At 44.8% G+C, this 21850-nt stretch overlaps 1 protein-coding gene across 1 annotated transcript in view; it reads left to right on the top strand.

Moving 5' to 3' along the window:
• Nucleotides 1–21850, top strand: part of LOC144783207 (uncharacterized) — a 184907-nt gene that overhangs the window by 95402 nt on the left and 67655 nt on the right. Inside the window, exons 9-10 of the mRNA XM_078662302.1 lie at nucleotides 7113–7208; nucleotides 14390–14503. Of these exons, the coding sequence (XP_078518428.1) occupies nucleotides 7113–7208; nucleotides 14390–14503 (210 nt within the window). The remainder of the gene's footprint in view (nucleotides 1–7112; nucleotides 7209–14389; nucleotides 14504–21850) is intronic.

Genomic DNA, 21850 nt, shown 5'->3' with positions numbered 1-21850 from the left:
TAGAAGACTCGGGCAATTCCAGACTCACACAGCTGAGTGGCCCGATAGCCATTTCGGTAGACAAGGAATAGTTTCTCCCCTGGCACTGTGCCCTGTTTGGCTTGACACTGCTGGCTTGACCCCCCTTACTTATGGACCTGGTCCTCGGCCGGAGATCGCTGCTGCTACTTTTACGTCCTGAGATGAAAGGAGCTTCTCCATCGAGTCTCTCAACTATTGAACAGTATGAAGGGATGTTGGGGTGGTTCTTGGGCGGCAGATGCTTCCTGGAAGGAAGTATGACATGGGGAGAATAGGGGAAAGAAGTTGTTGTTCCAGTTGGTTTGTGTGCAGTTATTAGTACCTGAACTCTCACAGGAGTTTCCAATTTTCGAGGTCCCACACAAGACATTTCCTTCTGATGTAGTATGCGGCCCTTGTGGGTCCGGCCCTGTAATCAGTGCCCAGTTCATATCCATGACCCTTTACAACTACAGACTCCATAGTTAACTTTTCCATACTCTACTTTAATGTCAATGGTCTACTGAGCCATAGCAAGAGGGCAGCCGTACTCCGATATGTGAAGAGATTATTCCTGGCAGTCCTCCTTCAGCAGGAGATCCACTTGGTATGCACTCAGTGCCCATTCTTACTTTATTCTGGGTACAACCGGGTGTTCCATGCAGGCTTCTCCAGAGGTACAAGGGAGGTGGCATACTTTTGCACAGATCCTTTGCTATGATTCACAACAAAATACATGCAGACGTGCAGGGCAGAGTTTTGGGACTAGAGGGGAGCCTGAAGGGAGCCCACTATAATCTCCTCAGTGTTATCCCACTACAATATTCCAGAGGAACTTTGGACGATTGCAGTGCCCTGCTCCTGAAATTTCCCCCGGGTGACTATAATCGGGGGTGGCCTTAATGTGGTTCCTAATCCTGAACGTGATTCCAATGCCGGTTCAGCAGTGTACCGGAGAAGTGTTTCTAAATTACTAGAGTCCTGGATGACTCTGTTAGCCTTCTTTGATGTGTGGAGGGTGTGGCTTCCACATGGGAGAGAATTTACATATATGCCAGCAGCTCACACAACCCTCACCTGTATCGGTCCGGTGCTGAACCAGCGGCTGATGTACTTCTTACCACAGCAGTGGAGATTCTCCTGCAAGGTATCTCCGATCATTCCCATGTCTATCTTTACATAGGCACCTCACAAGTAACCCGAAGACCAACTTGGTGAATTAATGCTTGGTTCCTACCTTATAATCAATACTCTGAGTGCATTGGGGAGATGGTCACTGCATACTTTGAATCCAATCAGGGTTCTGTCCTCTACTCAGTTATGCTATGGGCAGCAGGCAAAGCCATGATACAGGGGGTGAGTAAAATCTTTGATCCTTTACCAGTTATGTAAAAAACATCAAAATATAACAGCCCTAGAAACACAAATCCTACAACTTGATAAACAGTACATAGCAAGCCCCCAACCTACCTACTTTCGACTGTTGAGGTGGTCAGATTGTCCCTTCAGCTCCTTGTCTTGGAAGAGGCCTGCCAGTGTTGGTCCTCTTGTCTTGGAAGAGGCCTGCCATGATGGGCCCTCTAGGATAGTGCCTGCGGTCATAGGCGGTAGGGGTGTGATGCACCATACGGAGGCAGCCATTGCTGACCCCTTTGTGGATTATTATCAAATCTTGTATGCCCCCCTCCAACAGTCCCATCCTGCACCTGCTGCCTCAATACTGGTAATTATCCCCCTGTCACTGATTTTCTGACCCAACAAGTGAATCTGGATACACCCCCCCCCCACCCGATGCTAGGGATGCTCTGGAGTTGAACTCAGGCAAGACCCCGGGCCCCAATGACTTCCCGGTGGAATATTATCATAATTATTGAGATCCAAGAGTCACATGCCCTTTTGCTTGTTGGTTTTGAGAAGACTTTCGACTCAGTTGACTGGGCATTTTTTATACCAAGTACTGCAACGCACAGGCTTCGGCCTAAGGTTTAGGCACTATGTGAAGCACTTATACTCCACACCCTAGCACAAGGCTCTGTATTAGACGCCTGTATATGGCGCTGGCCCGACATACCGAGATCTAAGAGTCATATACCCTTTTTCTTGTTGGTTGTGAGACGGACTCCGACTCGGTTGACTGGCCATTTTTACACCAAGTACTGAAATTCATGGACTTTAGCCTGAGGTTTAGGTGCAATGTAAAATGTATACTCTTCCCCCAATGCATAGGTGCGAGTCAGTCGGACTCTTTCGGATCCTTTCCTCATCCCCAGAGGAACTCGGCAGGGCTTCCCCTTGTCACCGTTGCTCTTCGCCCTTGCGATTGAGCCCCTAGGGAGACTTGTTAGATGTGAGGCACATGTGCAAGGCTGGTGCTGGCGAGGGGGGGTGGGAGAGACAGATTTGCTCTACATGCAGATGACATCCGCCTTTATTTTAGGGACCCCCAGGACACAGATCTGCGAGTGATGAGAGTTTTGTCTCTTTATGGGAGGCTTTGGGATTGAACACTAACTGGGCCACCTCACTCTTTTTTTTTTTTTTTTTTTTTAAAAGAACCTTTATTTCAATTAGCATGAAATTACAAACACGGGCCTACAACCAGTGTGGCCGGCCGCTAATTAAATCGAGCAGAAATCAAGGAAGAAGTATCACATCAATCCGGCGCTTAAAAACAAAGCCACATCCAGGATACAGCAGAGAATCAAGATAATACGTGATACCAAGGATTTGAAACGGTTCATTTTTAAATAACCAAAAATTAAATCGAAAATCGACATCGCATTGTCTTTCCCGCTCCCAACACAGTCAGCTAAAACACATTATCACTCCGATGGTGAACATAGATTGAATGTGAAAGGAGAAGAGTACCAAAGTCAGGATAAATGCAATAGTCATGTACCAAGCACGGTATGCGAGCCCCACCCCTGAAAGGGAACGTACTATGGGACACATGAAGACGACGACATCGAAGAAGGAAAAGGGCAAAGGGCCATAGAAACAAAAAAGGAACAGAAAACAAACCCATCCTCCAACCCCCCACCCTGCACCCCTGCAAAAGGCTACGGCCTACCCCCCCAGCAGCGTGCCTGTCGCCCTAAATGAGAGACCCGAAATATAGAAAAGAAAGAGAAAAGGAGAGAAAAAAAAAAATTGAGGAGAAGAGCCGGCGATTCGGTTACCCATTCCCCCCCACCCCCCGCATACTAAAATCGTATAAACAGAAGCAGTATAAAAGTATAAGTATCAGCAAGCACATAAAACGCAATCAATTACAGCCCCACTAGACGTGCCCTTGAATCACCATTAACCAGCAAGAAGTCCCTCCAAATCCCAAACGAGGTCACCCCTGGCCGCTTCTGGCAATAGTATCGATGATGAATAGTCCTGCAGACGAGATACAATTCGGTACAAAAGGTCCAATCGTTCCAATCAGACCAGGTAGCGCAGCAGCCCAACATGGTCGTAGCCACCGAGAGACAACAGACGATGCATGGCGGATGTCGGAATGCAACAATACCCAGACCACCAACAGTCTCAAGTCCAAAGACAGGTCCGCCAAGCACGGAACGGAAAGCACAGGATGTGGGAAACACCGCAGCACAGTCCGGGCCTCATGTACCATGGATCGATGTAGCTTCTCCACTCGCTGAACAGAAAAAGGACCCGGTGAGACAACCACTTGCGGAACAGGTGTGGCAACAGTAAGCTCAGAAACCAAATCTATTCGCGCCTCCAAGTCTGTAAACTCATCCGGGGGATATAACACTGCAGCAGAGGGAGACGCATCTGCACCAACTCGAAAGCAACCCAGTCCGCTATAAAATGGCGGGTCAGCAATGGCGGGATCCTTCCTTCCAAATCCCGGGCTCCCCGGAGCAGGGCAGTCCGCAGGGTTGTCAGTGCAGCCAATACGTGGCCACGCGTAAGCGTTTCCCCACAGTGCCAAACTCCGGGGGTCTCAAGTTCAGCAGTTTCTCTGCCCCCGGGAGGGGCGCACCCCGAGGCGCCATCCGCCATTTCAGCCATCTCGTTCTCCTCCTCTTCCCCTCCACTTCAGAGTCTCGTCCGACCACTGGAGTCAGCAGGCCCCACGGCTGGATCTCGACAGTCGGCGCTTGCTGCAGAAAGGAGAGTCACCGAAAGGCCGGACATGCTCCCCGCAGCTCGCCGGGAGCCACCCGCTGGATCCCGGATGGGGACTATCAACATGGCCGGACGTCTCACCCAAGGGGAACCGGGCGACATGGGCTCTCTCCGGCTCGGCAATATCTCGGGTACACGGGGCAACCCACTATTGGGAGTGGGTTGATACCAACTCTCCCGGCTCGCGGCTCTCAGGCTCCCACTGACCGGCTTCTCATCCCGACCAGGGCCGCCAACGCTACGATCACTGCAGGGCACCCTCTGCACTCGAGGCCCCGGCTTCAGCGCCACGAAGGCCGGCAAGCGGACGGGGACGGTTCTTCGGATCTACTGCACGGTGGATCCCCAGAAACAGACGGTAAGTGATTGCTTCCCTTCAGCAACTTAGATCGGCAAACCTTGCTCAGGATTATCTTCAGGATATACGTGCGGGGAGGAAGGGCCCACGGAGCCAAGCGTTTATGCAACCGTTCCGATCGCTATCTTGGCTCCTCCCCGCCACCTCACTCTTAATCCCACTTACAAGGGTGGCAGAAACCACAAATTTGGCAAAAACAGAGCCCGGTCAAAGGTCTTAGATTCCTCTATCTTGGGATGCAGATTTCATTGGAACCCACCCTGATCTGGTCCCTAAACATTCCCTCACGTATGACCAAAATAAAACGGGACTTTAGGGTCTCCTCCCACCTCCCTCTCCTGATTCTGGGCAGAGTGGCCCTATTTAAAATGATTGTATTGCCTAGATTATTGTATACTCCGCAGAATTTCCCACATTCTATCCCAGTGGCATGGTTCCGGGATCTTACAGCTACTATTAGATCCTTCCTCTGGGCAGGGCCCTCCCTCGCGTTGCCAATCAACACTTGACAGGGGTGCGGGTAGGCATGGCTGACATCCATCTCTCTTACTGGCCTCTGCAATTGTTGGTTATCAACATTTGGATGAATGGGGGCTGGGGAGACCTGGCTTATAAACTGTTGATTTCCCTTCTAGGTCTGAATAAAGTGCAGCGTCTGCATCTGCTTTACAGGGGACCCTTTCCCCACTTCCTCTCCGAATCCACCAGGGTGGTGATCTCCACTTGGCTCATGGCGTTGAAACGGCTGGGTTGGGAGAGGAAAATCACCCCTCTGGGGAGGGGCAGAAGATTGGTCCAGGTGTCCCGCCTATAGGGTTTCCAGAAATGGGACAGAATTAGTATTACCTACCTGGGCAGCGTGTGGAGGGGAACGCCCATTCTAACATTCCAAGATTTGCAAGCGTTGTTCTTACTTTCCACTGCATAGTTCAACAAATACTTGTGCCTGCGACTAGGGGTGCAGATAGAGCCACATTTCAGAGTTTTGAGGGGGGGGGCTAATACTTTAAGCAATGTAGAGTAATTTTTTTTGGGGGGGGGGCTAATACTTCCAGCAATGTGTCCTTCTATAATGTAACCGGTGCTCATGCAAAAGTGACTCAATACCTTCGGTGGAGTTCGAGCTGTATAAAACTGAAAAAAAACAAAGCCTATGGCTTCTTTTCAGGAAATACATTTTCACACTGTGGCAGCAAAAGTAATTTGCAACTTTAAGGAATAGGCAGAGTGGAGATGCAGGGGCTCTAGGAAAGGGTGAAAAAACAATGAAGCCTCGTTATCAAGTAAATGGTCTGTGAAATGCGATAAGACGCCGGCCCAGCCAGCCCACAGCAGCTCAAGAACTGTCTGTGTGTGTGTGGGGGGAAGCTGTCTCAGCCCGGGCTGACACACACGATTGCGGGAGGGGGGGGGGGTTCGAAGCCCTTTGAACCCTATGGGCGTTGCACGCCTGCCTTCAACACTCCCATCGGGAGGAACTCCAAAATACAGGCCGCTCTAAGCCAAACTGCTTCAGGGCCCGCTAGGTAAAAGTGGGATTTCACAACCATAGAACTCGCTGATCATATGATAGATTCAAACTCCTCAAGACTGGGTAGGCACCCTAAATGAGGCAGATTTTAGGAATGCATTTATGGGTCCTTGAATGATTGCCTTATCCTCCCGCCTTTGGCTCATCCAACTCTATTATCTCAATCCTACATACCTTCCCCCGAATGCAGGTAGTAGACCAACCTCGCTGTGTAACCGATGTGCAGCCCTAGACGCTGATTTTTACCCTGTAGGGTTATCTTGTCCCCGTGTGGCACGGTACTGCTCGTATGTCGGCAGGGTATTGATTGAGGATACTGGAGAGGGTGGTGGAACTTTCTCCTACACTGAAACTGCTGGGAATCCTGGAAGACTTTGGCAGACCACGGGGAGAACATATGTTGGTAGGCATAGGTACGTTGCTTGCCAAGCGTGACATAGCACGCTGCTGGCTTGCCACGCACCCCCTTAAGATTGCAGATTGGCACTTGGCTATGGATTGATGTTCCAAACTGGAAGAGCCACATAAGCATGCTAAGATACGGGGTCTATGGTGGACTTACTCTGGACTCAGCGTGCTACCTTGGTTGGGTGGGGGGCGAATTTTTGTACTACTGTGTGTCTAGGTGTGGCGACGGGGTGTGAATCGGGATGGGGTACAACTGTCATAAAAGGTTAATAAAAATTGGTTATTAAAAAAAACAGGAAAACACTGTGCCATTTAAAGGTGTGAAACCGATATTCCGCAATAGAAAGAGAGGTGCTTGCATTCATTTTGGCTGTGGAAACATTTTTGTGGGGGATAGTATTCATAACTAGTTTAGACCATGACTCTTCTTTGTATGTAATGGAAGTGACTTTAGCATGCTGAGGCTGATGTGCAGATTATATGAATATAACGAGGCAGTAAGAAATGGGAGGGCAGGCTGACTTTTTTATTTTGTAGTCAGATAATATTTTAGTTTCCCTTGTTCATTAGTAGGCGGCATTGAATCTTCGAATGTAGATCATTTTATGCCCAGTTACCTGGAAGATTATTTCTTCTTCTTTCATCAGGAGTATTATGTTCTCTTTCTTTCAGCATATCCAGTTAATGCATCTGTGTTTTCAGAAAGGTTTAAGAAAGAAAATGAAGCACACTTTCAGGAGGTGCTGGACGTTTTGGGAGAAAACACAGGTCAGTGACATTAATGGGTTAGGTTATGGATGTCTACAGTATAGCTGAGAATGTTTGAGTGCTAGTGTTATACTTAAAGGTATGTGTTATGACTGAATGTTCTGTTTTGCATTTTACTGTTGGTGTTCCTGGGCGATGTTGGTAGCTGGCGGGTGCTGCTACATAGTTAAATTAAAGGTGTTCTGTCTTCATCACTGTGGAGTATGTCTTCTTAACATAAAGCTAAGGGAAAGAGAACACACCAAAGTCAGTGAAAATAAATGTTATTCTTTTATATGACATTCTCCTGAGGTCGCCCACAATTGAATTCTAAGCAGGCCATCCTAAACAGATCATTTCCTCTTCTCAACAGTAAATAAATATAGTGTATGTCCTTAAGTGCTGGGATTGGTGAAGGGGACCTCTATTCAGGCCACTAGGACCACATTAAAAGTAGCTCATATTTCCCGATAGTGGTAGTAAACCTGTTACCAGCCTGACCCGGAAGTCCATGGAATTATGGTTGAACTGTTCCGTTTTATTTGCTGAAAACAGGCAATTCTTGAGGCGAGGGGAATTACAGGGGAGAATGAGGATTTACCATGAAACTGGTCCTGAAATTACTGAATCCTCCAAACATTTAACTGAGTTTACTGTACCCCTGGTATCTTTAACATACCACATCTTGAACATCATAATAAAGCTCTGTGTATAATAAAAAGTACTGGAGTTGACCGAAGGGGCAATCCATCCAGGAGTTTATGATCTAGATTTGGAGTTATTTGTAAGGCTGTATCCATTGTCAAGTAGATCTCTCTATGCCCACAAAATACTGTTGCTACCATGTGAGGCGTTTGCCCCAATGATGCTTTACTGATCACACCTATGAATGTCACAGATCTTATCCGGCATATTGGTGCCAGCTAGCACTACAATAATAAAACATTTGCCTTCTATGCAGGCATGTTATTACATTTATCAGGACCTTTAGGTATATGCATGTCACATGCAGTGGTAATTTATATAGTTGCACTTCATAGAATCCCCTCAGATTATCATGCAGACTGAACTAATAACCTACCGTTAAGCAGGTGATTAAAAAAAGAAGAAGAAAAGGTAACCTACAATTTAAAATATGTATCAACGGCTACTACATCACCTTAGGATATACTTAAAACCATACGAGTTGATCTAGGTTCAGATTAAATAAAGAACAGGAAAAAATCAGGAGGAGAAAAACAAATATAGAATTGAAGATTAAAATCTGACTATCCCTACATCCAAAGACATGGTGCTTAGAATCCCAGTGTGTAAGTCACTGTGATTCTCATTACTTTCACAAAGACTGTCCAGTAGAAGTTGATGTTTTCCAAAGTTCTGACAGTGACATTAGGCATTTTGAAACATTTAAAAAAATTGGAATGGGGGACTCATAGCTGCAGTAGCATTTAAGAAGGGAAATAGAATTGAAAGAAAAATAATACTCCAGGTTCCCATAATGCGCATGCTGCTATTCAAGACAGGGTACTTTTTTGTAGTAGTTGATTAATAAAGACATACCTCACATCTCAAATCAGCAGAATTATCTAAAGGAATTGAGAATTAATAAGGCTTGGCGGTGAACCAAAATACTGTGGGCAACAATTTACTGCTGCTATAACAATATAATATGACCGCATCTCTGGAGCACATCCCAAGTGCAGCAGGGACAGTCCAAACATTGTGTGCATACATGAAGATTATTTTGAACTTGTGGGCAAGACGCTTTATAGATTCCTCAAGTGGCTGACACCTTGGGCTCCACCTGATAGAGCGTAAAATCAAGTAGCTGAGTGACAAGACTGCAGGAGAGAGCAGGATCTTTTCCCACTGGGCAGTTTGTTCCGTGCCCATTTAGAAGCTCCTTCGCTCTATGATCCTTGCTATTAGGGATACACCCAGTAAAGCCCCAACATAAATGTAGCACAGAAAGACTGAGCTCCAGCCAAGCAAAACTTGTCAGCAAATAAATTAGGAAACTTAGTTTATGACTTTGAAGATGCACAGGGACCTTGTTCCTCTAGACTGATTTGCATACGGCTGGATCTAAACTGGAATGGCGTGGCGTGCAAAAAAACTATGGATTTAATCCAGATCTGTGACTGGAGGTGAATGTTCGATTGTTCAGCATTCTGTCCATTATCTGTTCTTTTTGCATTTGTCGCCCTAAGTGGGAAGGGTATGCCCAGACGTGGGTCCCCTGCTTGCTACGTCACCAGATTCAAGCTATCCTTAGCTGATGAGGGGTGAATCACCGAAACCGGTCCTAGGATGTTTGTTTCTGGTCCAGGGAGGACGTGGCCTGGCAGTTAGGGCTGGACTGTTCCAATGGGGAACAGGGTCAAGACTGATTTGTATATGGCTGGGTCTAAACTGGAATGGCGTCACATGCAAAAAAACTATGAATTAAACCCAGATCTGTCACTGGGGGTGAATGTTCGATTGATTCAGCATTCCGTCCATTATCTGTTTTTTTTGCATTTGTCACCCTAAGTGGTGAGGGCATGTCCAGAAGTGGGCACACCAAGGAGGGCAGGTCTAACAGTGACACTTTAACGGCACGGTTCCGGACAGACACTTTGCAAAAGATGAAAGATGAAACTCCACTTTCAGTTTTAGGAAGAGCAGTGTTGTTTAAAATGATTATATTATCTAAATTATTGCATTTTGTCTAGAATGCACCACATAGATTTCCAATAACTTCTTTTTAAGGGTCAAACTGTCTTTGCTATGGGATGGAGATCTTTCCAGCATTGAACTGGCATTCCATATAAATGGGTGTTCATAGAAGGAATTTCCCTCCACATATTCAGAAATTGTATTTGGCCCCTGAGTGGGCCTTTCTCTCCGCAGATGGAATCCTCCCTGAGAATAGACACGTTCTCTTTTGTATATAGAAGGACCTGCCAACTTGCAACTAATATGATGGCATGAAATGGATGGTAAATTTGAAAAAAATTAACAGTTGGGACATAATCTGAATAATAAAGATTGGTGATATATGGGTCCTGAATCAATGAAATTGGACTAAGGGCCTGATTTAGAGTCTGGCTTACAGGTACTCTGTCACAAACGTGGTGTATGTGCCATCCGCCTTATTACAAGTTCTATAGGATATAATGTGGAGTAACCTGTCCTCCAGACTCTAAATCAGCCTTAAGTTTAAAATGCTTAGAACTTTTTTTTCTATTTACAGATCGAACACACTAACATTGTACTTTAGTGGAAAACTAAACGTAATCATATTAAATGTCAGAGAAAGCTGTGGCATAGATGCATAAACCAATGATAAATAACTCCTCTAATGCATTTGAGAAGTTAAAACTGATATGGGAAAGAGATCTAGGAGTGCTAAAAGAATAAGATTGGGCAGAAACTCTTATGTAGCTGAAAGAAGTGGCTATTACAGATAGTTTAAAGATGGTTCAACTGAAAATCTTACACAGAATGCGTTGTACCCAGAATCAGATGCAGTTGTGTGGGAAATCTCTTATGTATACTTATTCCAGAGGCAGTCGGGTTAAAGGATTAGTTTGTCATATACAATGGCAATGTCAAAAATATGCGCCTTAGGTTAGGTCCAGCTATATTGTCATACTAGTCACAAATTAGGCAACAATTTTTTGCAATCAGTATTTGATTCTGCAAAGTCATCTATGTGCTGTTAGGTCTCTTTGCAAAATCACCAATTGCAGGGGGTCGCAGAATTTACTTACCAATGAATAATAATTGGCAGGTCATAATTAACAACAGACTGTGATTGGCTATAAACACATGGATGTTGACCTTCAAGGGATAGAGGACCACCATCCATGTGTTCCTTAAAGAAACCGGTGTTGCTTAAAAAAATATGTTTTTTGTTTGATACAACATCAGGGAGGACTGCAGCGGTCCTCTGGACCGCTGCTTACGCCCCTTAAGGCTGTCAACACGATTTCCAGAGAACATCTCCTTCACTCTGTGAGAAAATGACCACCTCCTTTGAGGATTCGGTGACTATTCAATGGTTAGCTACTGTATTGGCCGTCTCAAACCATTTGTAACATTGCATAATGAATTAGGATTTGGAAGAAATGCCCCTTTTAAGCTTCTTCAAATTCATTATGGGCTGTAGAACCCACATTACGATTCAGGAAAATCTTTCCAATCCCTAAAATAGGTTTTGCATATAAGAAACAGGCATTTTGTGGTTGTAAACTGTAGGAAGCTGGCTCTCTATATAGTTCACCAAAACGAGGTACACTGTGCAAAGTCCAGGCAAACCTTATTGGCATACAGAGACACAAGTAACAAACCCAGGTGCTCTCTCCTGTGGTAGTGTGGGCGAGCGTTTTAGGCTATCAGAGGGTAGTGCTAAGCATTTGTTGTACTCACAGAGGCAACAAATGAAACACACACTCAAGAATAAATACGAGACGAATTTAGAAAAAAAAACACGTATTCTTATATAAATGTAATCACCAAGAACTTTGGGATCAAGTAAGTACTTTTCGAGACATTGATTTTTACAGGTAAGTAAAATGTTCATTTAAATGCGTCTTTATGCTGCAATCCTTTCCAATGGGGGAATAAACCATATACTGCACACAGTTACTTGCAATAGGTTTTCGGGGGTCCCGTTCAGGAATTAAGATGGTAGGGGCCATTGTCCAAAGAACCACCAACAGTTAGTCTTTTCCTGCCCTGGAGCTTCCAGATTTAGAGTTGCTGGTCAGGTTGATAGCTTTGCACACAACACCAAAGGAATGGGGGGGCACCTAGAAACAGGCTGCAGAGGGGGAGATGGGCATAAGTCCAGGAGCTCCCAACGGTGGGCTCGTTTCTTGAGGGCCCTGAGAGCAAGGAAGCATAGTCGGCTCTTGGAAACCCAGGCTGCGGCGCTCGGGTGGAGAGTGGTTAGGTTGGCTGGGCTTGTGCTTCACTGGCACTCACAGTTGTCGGTGATGCCGGTGGAGGGGACAAAACAGGACAGCTGGGCCACTCTTTAAGTGGTTCTCTGCGGTGCTGACGTCCCTTGACAGCTTCTCGGTCGTTGAGTCTTTGGAGTACGGAGTGCCCTAAAACAGGCTTTGGTTGCTCCAAGGGACACGTTACCCCGGGTATTGGTGCTGTGCTGCTCTGGTTGGTCCTGGTCTTTTCTCACTTGGTGGGGAGATGGATCAGACAGTCTGGAGCATGGAGACCTGCTCTTAGGTGGCTGTGGTGTTGGTAGAACGGGGAGGTGGTAAAACGGTGGACTAGATTTTGCTGTTTGGTGACTGCAAGCTGCAGAGGAGTAACTCCTCTACTCTAAGGGAGATTGCTGGCAATTTGCAAAGTGCGGGCAGCCCACTAAGGTTCTTGGCAGATGCACAGTGACAGGAAGAGTCGTTTTGCTGCGATTGTTGGGACCGGTGCAGGTAGGCAGGATTTGGCGCCAAATGGTCCTGCAGCTGATCCTCAATTCTCCCGTTCTTCACTCTTCTTTGTCCTCTTCTGCTTGTGTCAGTTGAATCTGAGTTCCTGGTGTCAGGAGTGCCACCTAAATACTCAATTTATGGGTGTTAAGGGGATTGTAAGGTAATAGCCAATGTGCTACTTACCTTTGAGGGGCTTATACCCCCTATATGACCACTTCCCATGGGGAGTGGGCGTATCCCTGACCAAGTGTACCCAGTTACAGAAAAAACCAAGATGGTGACAGCTGGCAAGAGGATAATCATTAAAAAAGCTCAGTGGTAGATGGGAGACTGGTGACAATGTGGTTACTGAGGTACACCGACTGGTGAGTACATACTTGAAATACATAAAGCTTGCACACTCTGAAATGTTTGCTTGTAAAATTTGATATATCATCCTTTAAGTGCTATCAGTTGTTGAACACAGGGACCTGAAGCACTGTATCAAAAAGTGACTGGTCAAAAATGAAACCACATCTGACGTAGAGAAGCTGTATTTAGGTTTTCCTGGGAACACCATAGTTTTGAGTTACACCTTATTACCTCACTAAGCTGTTTTTTTAACCTTGTTTACCTGGTTTCCATTGAAAACACTAAGGTATATAAGGGCTCGCCCAAAAAATAAATGTACCCTATCCTGACCTGCCTGCTCGGACACATATTAACAGACTTCTTTTCTTATGATTTCTTGATCGGTGCCTATGATCCTCTTAATGTGGTGCGAAGGAATTCACAACTTCGTATCGCCGGCAAATCCCCTTTTATATCCAGATAGTGGATACATCTGGCTTTTACAAGATAAAACTGTTTCTGCCAATTTGTGTCAGCTGGTTTCTACTTGTCCAGCAACTTGGTCAGCCACTGGCTGTTTCTTTAATCCTGGCCTTGTACACTTTCCAACATGCGAGTAGTTCTTTTCAATGATATAGAACACAATATTCTCACATGATAGTTCAGTTTGTGACATTGTGAAATAGAAGATATCACTCACACTCACTCATACACATACCTACCTGCCAGTGATCCAGACACCTATGATTTGCTTTACAATCGACTATGGCTGTGCTACAAACATCACCTAAATCCACAACTCACCCCTAAAATAGTGTACAATAGGCAGTCCTCACATCACACATCCAACACATGTCCAGTATGCTATAACAGATACTAAAAAGTAACTTCCACCCACCTTTCCAAATCTACTTAGAATTTGCCTTGCTCAAACAGAACACAGTAGACACATTCACTGACACCTTTGCATAGATCCCCTACACTCCTCAAATCGCCTCCACATTCAAATCTGCTTTTCACAATTTTATTTTGGGGTCAGTATTATATAGCGCCAACATCACTCGAAGGTAAAGGACTGCTTTATACACCACCAGATACTGCACAATATATTGTGTTTCTCAAAAAACAAGTCATAACACTTTTACAGAGTTTCTTTAACCTATATTGCACAACTGCTCGCCAACCTAAAACTTATTTAAAAAAAATATATATTATAAATCACATAGGTGAAGTGTATTGCATTTGCCAATGCTTGTTTGAGAAAGGTGTGGTGATGGTAGAAGAAATATGATGAGATGTGTTGTCCCCACAGGCCAAACGCCCATGTTTTGCTGGTGAGTGGTAAAGGCTTCTTCAGGCACCTGCAAAATTTGAAATTGGTCAAAATGCATTCACAATGCTGCGGTTTAAGGTTTTTTCTACTTCATTTTACAGGTGAAAGATTTGTGAACTCTGATATTTTATTTGGGGCAAAAGTTGATGCAAGTCAGCCTCTGAAGGATCACCAGGATGCAAACAGAACGGATAGCAGTAATTGTCTCACTGCAGGTCAGGATAAATGAATAACCATGTGCAATCTGGATGTGCAGATTAAGCCCCTAATCTATTTATGCTTCAGTAAATTGCAATTTTTCGTTTAGATGAAACATTAAGAATGCATTTTATTTATTTTTTTACGTTTTTACGTTTCATGGAACACGACAAATGTGAGTCTGAATGCTGCACATTTGAAGTCAAGGGGCACTTATAGAAGAAGCAATTCACTTGTTGCATGCTAGTAACAGAAGTTGGCTAGGGTGGTGGACTGTAAATGTGTAGAACATAATGACTCACAGACAGAATATGACGTTACAATGCATACAATTATGACGCATGCTTTTACAACACAGTCTTTACATGGCAACTACCATTACATTACATGATTTTACAACGCATGCCATTACAACGCATTTTTAACAAGCATTTGCAATGCAATAGGTCTCGCATTTGCGAGAGTTTGAGCGATTGGATTTGTAAATGATAATGCCATTTATATTTATGTGTTTACAAAACCTGTGCGTAAACACTGCTTGCATGTTTTGTAAACCCATAAATAAAAGGCATTAATATTTACAATGGCAATAGCTCAAACTCTCGCAAATGCAAGACCTATAGCATTGCAAATGCTTGTTACAGACTTGTGTTCTATTACTACACAGAATAATCTGTGCTGCAGGATTATTATTGGGAACGTTCATACTCCTAGAAAGTTTTATATCTATGACATGGATCATTAACCATGTCAATCAAAAAAATTCCGACTGGGGCACACTATTCAGTAGCACAGATATGATGCCACTGAGCTTTATGTTGTGATGTCATTGCGCCTGCCTTTGTTAAGGAATTCTAATGAAATGCCACTGAGCCCTGGTTGGTCACAGAATTCTCCTATTGCCACTGACCTCTATTTGTTGACACCCATGCCGTGCTGTCAAAGAATTCTGCTGTGATGTCACAGAGCTCAATATTATGATGTTTGAACCCTACATCACTTAATCATGCTAGGACGTCACTGAGTCCTGCTATGCCCCTGAACTGTTATATCACTCAGCTATTTTGTCCTTTAAAGAAGCTCAATTTTGTGATGTTACTCAGTCATGTTGATTCACTGAATAGCTCTGTGGCCATTGCATCCTGCTGTGATGTCACAGAGGCCTGCATTGTGGTGTCATTAAAACTGTACAGTGATATCAGTACACCCTGCTGTGTCACTGTATTCTGCTGTGATGTCACTGTGTCTTGCATGGTCACTGGATTTTACTGATATGTCATTGAGCTGTAGGTTTTAATACCACTGAACTGTAAAGTGTGGTGTGACCAAACCTGCTGTACAGCTGAATCCTGTTGTGATGTCACAGTAGCATGTTCTGTGGTGTCATTAAAACTATACAGAGATGTCAGTACAAACTGCTGTGTCACTGAATTGCACGGGGATGTCACAAATCACACTACATTAAGGCCCTGTGCAGTATGTTGTGAGGTCATTGTGCTTTATGTTGTCATTTGATTGTTCACCACCCCTGCATTATGAGGTCATTGAGCCCCATCATGTCACTGAGGACCACACAGACATCTTTGATGCCCATGAGCCATCCTTGGTCACTTAGTGCCGTCATGATTCAGAGCCTCTTGATATCATTCCAGAACTGAGTCCTGTGGCACTGAAGTGGCATAAGCTGCCTGAAAACTAGAGTGTATAATGGCGGTTTAGCAAGCATTTGCTTGGAGCTCTCAGTGGCATTCAATGTTGGACATCATCAAATCTTACTGGGCAGATTAAAGGAGAGGGCTATCAAAGGAAGTGTCTTAGTCTGGATGATCAACCCCTCCCTTAAAGGTATGTCAAGCATCATCCCTACCTTGAGCGCTTCCCCGAGCAACACAGCATCGAGAGGAGCTCCACAAAGGGCAATGATCTCATTCCTATTTACTTCCAGCAAACGTTTGGGATACGTAAGTCACCCGGAGTTTTGAAGGATGTTGAATTTGTGGCTCTTCGCTGTATGAACTTAAGAGAACACAACAGAGTAATGATCTCACAATCAACAGGAAGTAAGGAGTAAGGGCAACACCGGGAAAATAGAAGGGCCACATACCCCAGATCATGACCTGATGGTTACAATGTCCCAGAACATCACATCCAAGATGGAGGACCTGGCTAAGTCTGGAAAGGAGGATGTGGTCCCTCCGCCAGGCATGTTGTCGTCACAGGGAGTGTGCACAAAAGATGCGACAATGACCTCCAGGCGGCTGGGCCTGTCCAGAGCGCTCCATGGTCTGCATGTAAATACAGTGCTGCGTCATGACTTCACACAGCAAAGTAACTGAAATAAATGCCGGGTCCTCAAATATTCACGAGCAAAGGGCAGCAGCTCCGAAAAGAAAGGGGGGGGGGAAAGAGGGAACGCCTGGCCTAAAGGGGGCAAAGGTGGTACATAGATGTAACCAGATCAGGGAGAAGGGGGGAAAGGACTGTAAAGTGGCGGTAGTACCACAGGAACCCCTGCACATCAGATGAGCCGGTGGACAAGGAAGGCAGGAGCCCTGGTCCGGGGACTGCTAGCACTGCAGGAATGTTCTTCGATGCAATCCTGCATTCCCCAGCCTAAGGCTGCATGCTCTAAGCTGACACAAACTATCACTGGAGGGAACAGCAAGGACATGCAGATCTCAACCAAGCATGGCCTGTCACAAGAAGCAGGAGACATAAAAACAGAACTTATCGAAATGGCGCACGCCATTGCCGAAGCTCATTCTCTGTTTTGCGCTCCCCGTCTGTTAAGCTGTTGAGACACCGGCTTCAGCAATGGCGGCCACTTGTTTGTATCAGCAGTGCTCCATGCACGCTTACACTTTAAGACACAAGTGCTGTGTGGGGGCGGCCACCATTTTTAAAGTGAAGGTGCGCATGGCACGCTGCAAATGCAAAAGAAAAAGGCTGCCATTGCTGAAGACTGCGTCCTGCGAGTGCTGTGTGAGGGGGGCCCTAAGAATGATGCTTACTCTCTGTGCCGCTCGCGTCGGTCACCTCCTCCGCTCTCTGCATCTTTCTCGTGCCGGTCACCAACGCCAGCAGCGCAGCTAGCACCAAGAGTACAGGAAGGAGCGACGCAACTACGAGTGCCACCCCCTCAATGTTCTTACTGTGCGTGAAGCTCTACTGCCACGTTACTGCACGCCCAGGGAGGGAGGAAGGGAACGAGGGGCGTGCGGCTGCTCGGAGGATGCCCATTAAAGAAACGATTCAGTCTGGGTGGGCGGGGCCTAAAGGAGACAGGGAGGGTACAAACAAGCCTCACTGCACATCAAAAGCGTGCGTTTAGCATAAAGTGTGATACGCGCCAATGAAAAGCATGGGTGGAGCTTCGACTCCACTTCCAAAGCAACCCGACGACAATAGATCTTGCAGAGCGCGCAGTGCATACGCTGCAACGCTAGGAGAGACCTAAAAACTACCATTACAACGCATTCCATTACAACGCATACCATTACAACACATATAATTACAACGCATAATACTTTTAGGGCAACAGTAGGGTACATGTTAGATAGTGTAGGGGTAAACATGACTATTCCCACTACAGTGAGTGCAACAGTAGCGTAAGTGTTGGATAGTGTAGGGGTAAAAATTACTATTCCCATGTACCCCAAAACCCATACCCACCCTAATACTAAAATAATCTCTATTACTTACCTCATAATGCGTTGTAATGGCATGCGTTGTAATGGTATGCGTTGTAAATGCATTGTAACAGTTGCATTGTAAAGCTAGGTCCTTGTTATGGTTGTTTCCTCTCACAGTTGACCAACTATTTACGTATGACACAAATCTCTAGAGTACTGCATTCGATGCTTTATATCTCTGTTGAATGCATTATGAGTTACCTGACATAACATTTTGCAAAAAAGGGGAAAAACGATTTTGCAAGAATTGTGGAAAGAAATTAGGATCAAGGCATGCAGTAAAATAAATTTTCATGACGTGTATTGGGCTGCTGTCATTTAAACCGCTGGACAGTTAGACGCTGCTAGACAGCTCTCACTGCATGTGCTTTTTCCTAAAAAAAAATGGTTACCATTTTAAATAGCATAATTGCCATATTTGACTTTTGTGTGCATCTCCTGTGCTCCTGAACTGCGGAAGCGGTGTACAAGTGATACACCCTATTGTGGCCACAGCAAGATGTTTGCCACCCATGTGTCGGACCCAAAGCCAAGCCTATGGACTGAAAAGAAACCATGGTAGTCTGCAGTCCAGGTTCCAGTGATAAAGTGTTAGATTAATCTATTAGCCCTTTAATAATAAATCTGATATTGTGAGTCAGCTGTAACAACGCTTTGTAGCACAAGGCCTAGCCCTATAAAGCTCAGATTTAAAACATGTAAGATGTGCCTATTTGCATGTCCAAAAACTGAAACTGCAGCATGAACTACTTATCAAAAAGCTACTTTTCAGGAAGTGGCATAAAAGCACCTTGAAGTTCTGCATTTCACTATTACAGGAACATTAATGTGTTAACCTATATTTTTATTACATATTTCACATATTCGACTTTTGGAAATATGACCAACTTGCTGGCTTTTGCAGACCAACAAACAACCTATTTCTCAGATGTTGCTGTTAGGCTGGCTTTTAAGGTGGGGGGACAGTTTTTTGTCACACTTTCCCCAGCCATAGCGTGAGATAGCAAAAGTGTAAATGGCCCAGAGATTAGAGGCTGCCATAAATAATGAGGTCCCTGCTTTTCCAGCCACCTCTGAGTGAAAGCTCTCAGTCAAGATAGATGGTGACTGAGACCAGGAAAGGGAATCCAAACTGATGAATGATGAGACCTGTTTTATGTTTGGAAAACATTAGCAACAGGCATTTATCTAAAGCAAGCCTACACAAAGAGCATTCTCCTTTCACGTTAGCTTCTGGGTGGGAAAGTAGAGCAACTCCAAGGATGTTTATGAGGCCATAGGAACCCAAAAACATGTGTATCCATGGCGAGATAGTAGAAGGGTGACTGGAAGGGGTGTGTTTCTCACTGATGACGAAAGGGCTGGCAGGGAAAAGGTACGCCGTTTCATCATCCTGAAAGGAGGTAAAAATCGCTTTAAGGGATCGATCATTCCATAAAGCCCAGGAAGAGTTGAAAAATGGTTGGGTGAGATTTTGTGGAAAAATCATTATGGCAAGTTTGGGGAATTGCATTAATCACCGCAGCATTATTAATTGGTGCTCCCACCACCTTTAGAGTGTTGCTAGAACCTAAGAAGAAAAAAAGGTGTGGTGAAGATTGCTGTTGGATGAATTCTGTCTCCTTATGAAAGGATTGAGGAATAAGTCTGCTTTCTCTTGGAACTTGCAGTCTAAAGACTTGTCGGAGGAAGGCTTGCTAATCACACAAGGGGAAAGACGGTCCAGGATTTACCTAGAAATGTTTACTTTTATGGATTACGTTTTTCAGTGGGTGGAAAAATGGGAGAATCTAAGGAACAGAGTCAATTGCAACTCACTGTTCAGGTGGATTTAGACTCTTAGCTGTGGTCCTAAAGAAAACGTTGAAAAATCATTTTTGACACTTGAACCGTTGGGTGGGTACCCAAGGAACAAACTCTAAATTCTTTGGAACAACTTATATATTGGAAAAGAAGATACTAAACTTTTCTCAAAGTTCCCTTCTGGAAAACTATACAAAGTGCCCAGGGCACCTAGGGAAGATGTGACCTTAACAGCTTCAGATTTCAGGTTTGGTCTGCTTGGAGTTTTTGAACGTGCAGTTGAAGACAGCTGCGCAACTGTCAAAAGAAGGTAGCCAACTTCCTTGTGGCTAATTTGACAAAGCATCAACCCTTGCCCTGACCCTCCTTGTCTTTCTCAATATCCTAAAAAAAAGGTTTCTAAGTGTTAAAGTTGCATTCTATTTCTGTAAACATAACCGTCCAAAACAAAGCTGTGGACCCCCTGCAAACCATCTATGGGTTTATGCAACTTGGCATCTATATTGAACTCACTTATTCATTGAGCCCCAGGATCCTAAGAAATCCCGGACCTGATTCTAGCAGATCAGGCTTCTAAAACACATTCTACACGTAGTAGATCACCATATCCCTGTGGTTAATGTGCTGATTCAGTCATGTCTCCACTATGCCAGTTCCGTTATCTTGACCTTCTAGATAAAATGTTGAAAGGGCTGCAGGTAATTCAAAGTTCAGCTCCAGGACTTATTAATGGCATGAGAAGTAATCCCTTCACTCTGATCTTGCCTTCTCTATACTGGCTCCCAATCTGGGAATATGTTCTTTAAAGGCACTTATGGTCGTTCATTAGGTAATATGTAATGCTTCCCCAGACTTTCTGACAACTAAGTTACCCTGTATTTGCTATATTGCCGTGTGCAGTCTGGCAGACTTTAGCTTTTGTGAGTCCCAAAACCAGGTTTATAACATTTGGTAACCGAGCTTTCTCCATCGAAGTAGAAAATGTCTGGAACAAGCTTCCATTGAATTAAATTCCCTGCTTCATCTTCAGCTCTTTCACAAGATATTAGAAACCTTGTTAGCTAATTGTAGGCTTTGTCTTAGCTCTTTGTATCATTTTCTCTCAATTGGACTGTTTTTCAGTAGCGCCAAGAAATAGTGGCACATGTTGCCCTTTATAAAAATAAGTAATAGCATAACAGAAAATACATCTGTTGACTGGGTCGAACCTCTAACGTTTGTCAGTCAACATCAAAGAGAACTTAAGTAGTGTTCCTCCCCAAACTCCCTGACTGTTCCCATTTGTCGTTTTTGGTGTTTTTTTCCAATAATGCAATTATTGAAAATACCCACGAACGACAAAGTATTTTTTCTTTCGTTGTTTTGGGAATGTTATCTTCACTTATGAGGGACATATTCTCTCATGAAGGTTTTGATGTTTGTGCCAAGTTATGATGGGTGCAAAAAAACCAGTTGATGGACAGAATGCAGAACAATGTCATACATTCACCCCAGTACAGAGATCTGGGCCTAAATACATCGTTTTTTGCTCAACATGCCATTCCAGTTTGAACCCAGCCATATGCAAATCAGTCTTGACCCTGTGCCCCATGGGAACAGTCCAGCCCGAACTGCCAAATCAGGTCCTCCCTGGACTGGAAACAAGCATCCTAGGACCGATTTCGGACTTTCAGCCCTCATCAGCCAGGATAGCTCGATTCCAGTGGCATGGAGAGCAAGGGACTCACGTCTGAGCATACCCGTCCCACTCGGGGTGACAATTGCTAAAAAAACAGTTGATGGACAGAATGCAGAACCATGTCATACATTCACCCCAGTACAGAGATCTGGGCCTAAATCCATCGTTTTTGTTGCTCACCATGCCATTCC

Source organism: Lissotriton helveticus, chromosome 9, assembly GCF_964261635.1.
Source record: "Lissotriton helveticus chromosome 9, aLisHel1.1, whole genome shotgun sequence".
NCBI classification, from domain to species: Eukaryota; Metazoa; Chordata; class Amphibia; order Caudata; family Salamandridae; genus Lissotriton; species Lissotriton helveticus.
The sequence above is the reverse complement of the archived record's forward strand: the minus strand, read 5'-3'. Positions and strand labels throughout refer to the sequence as shown.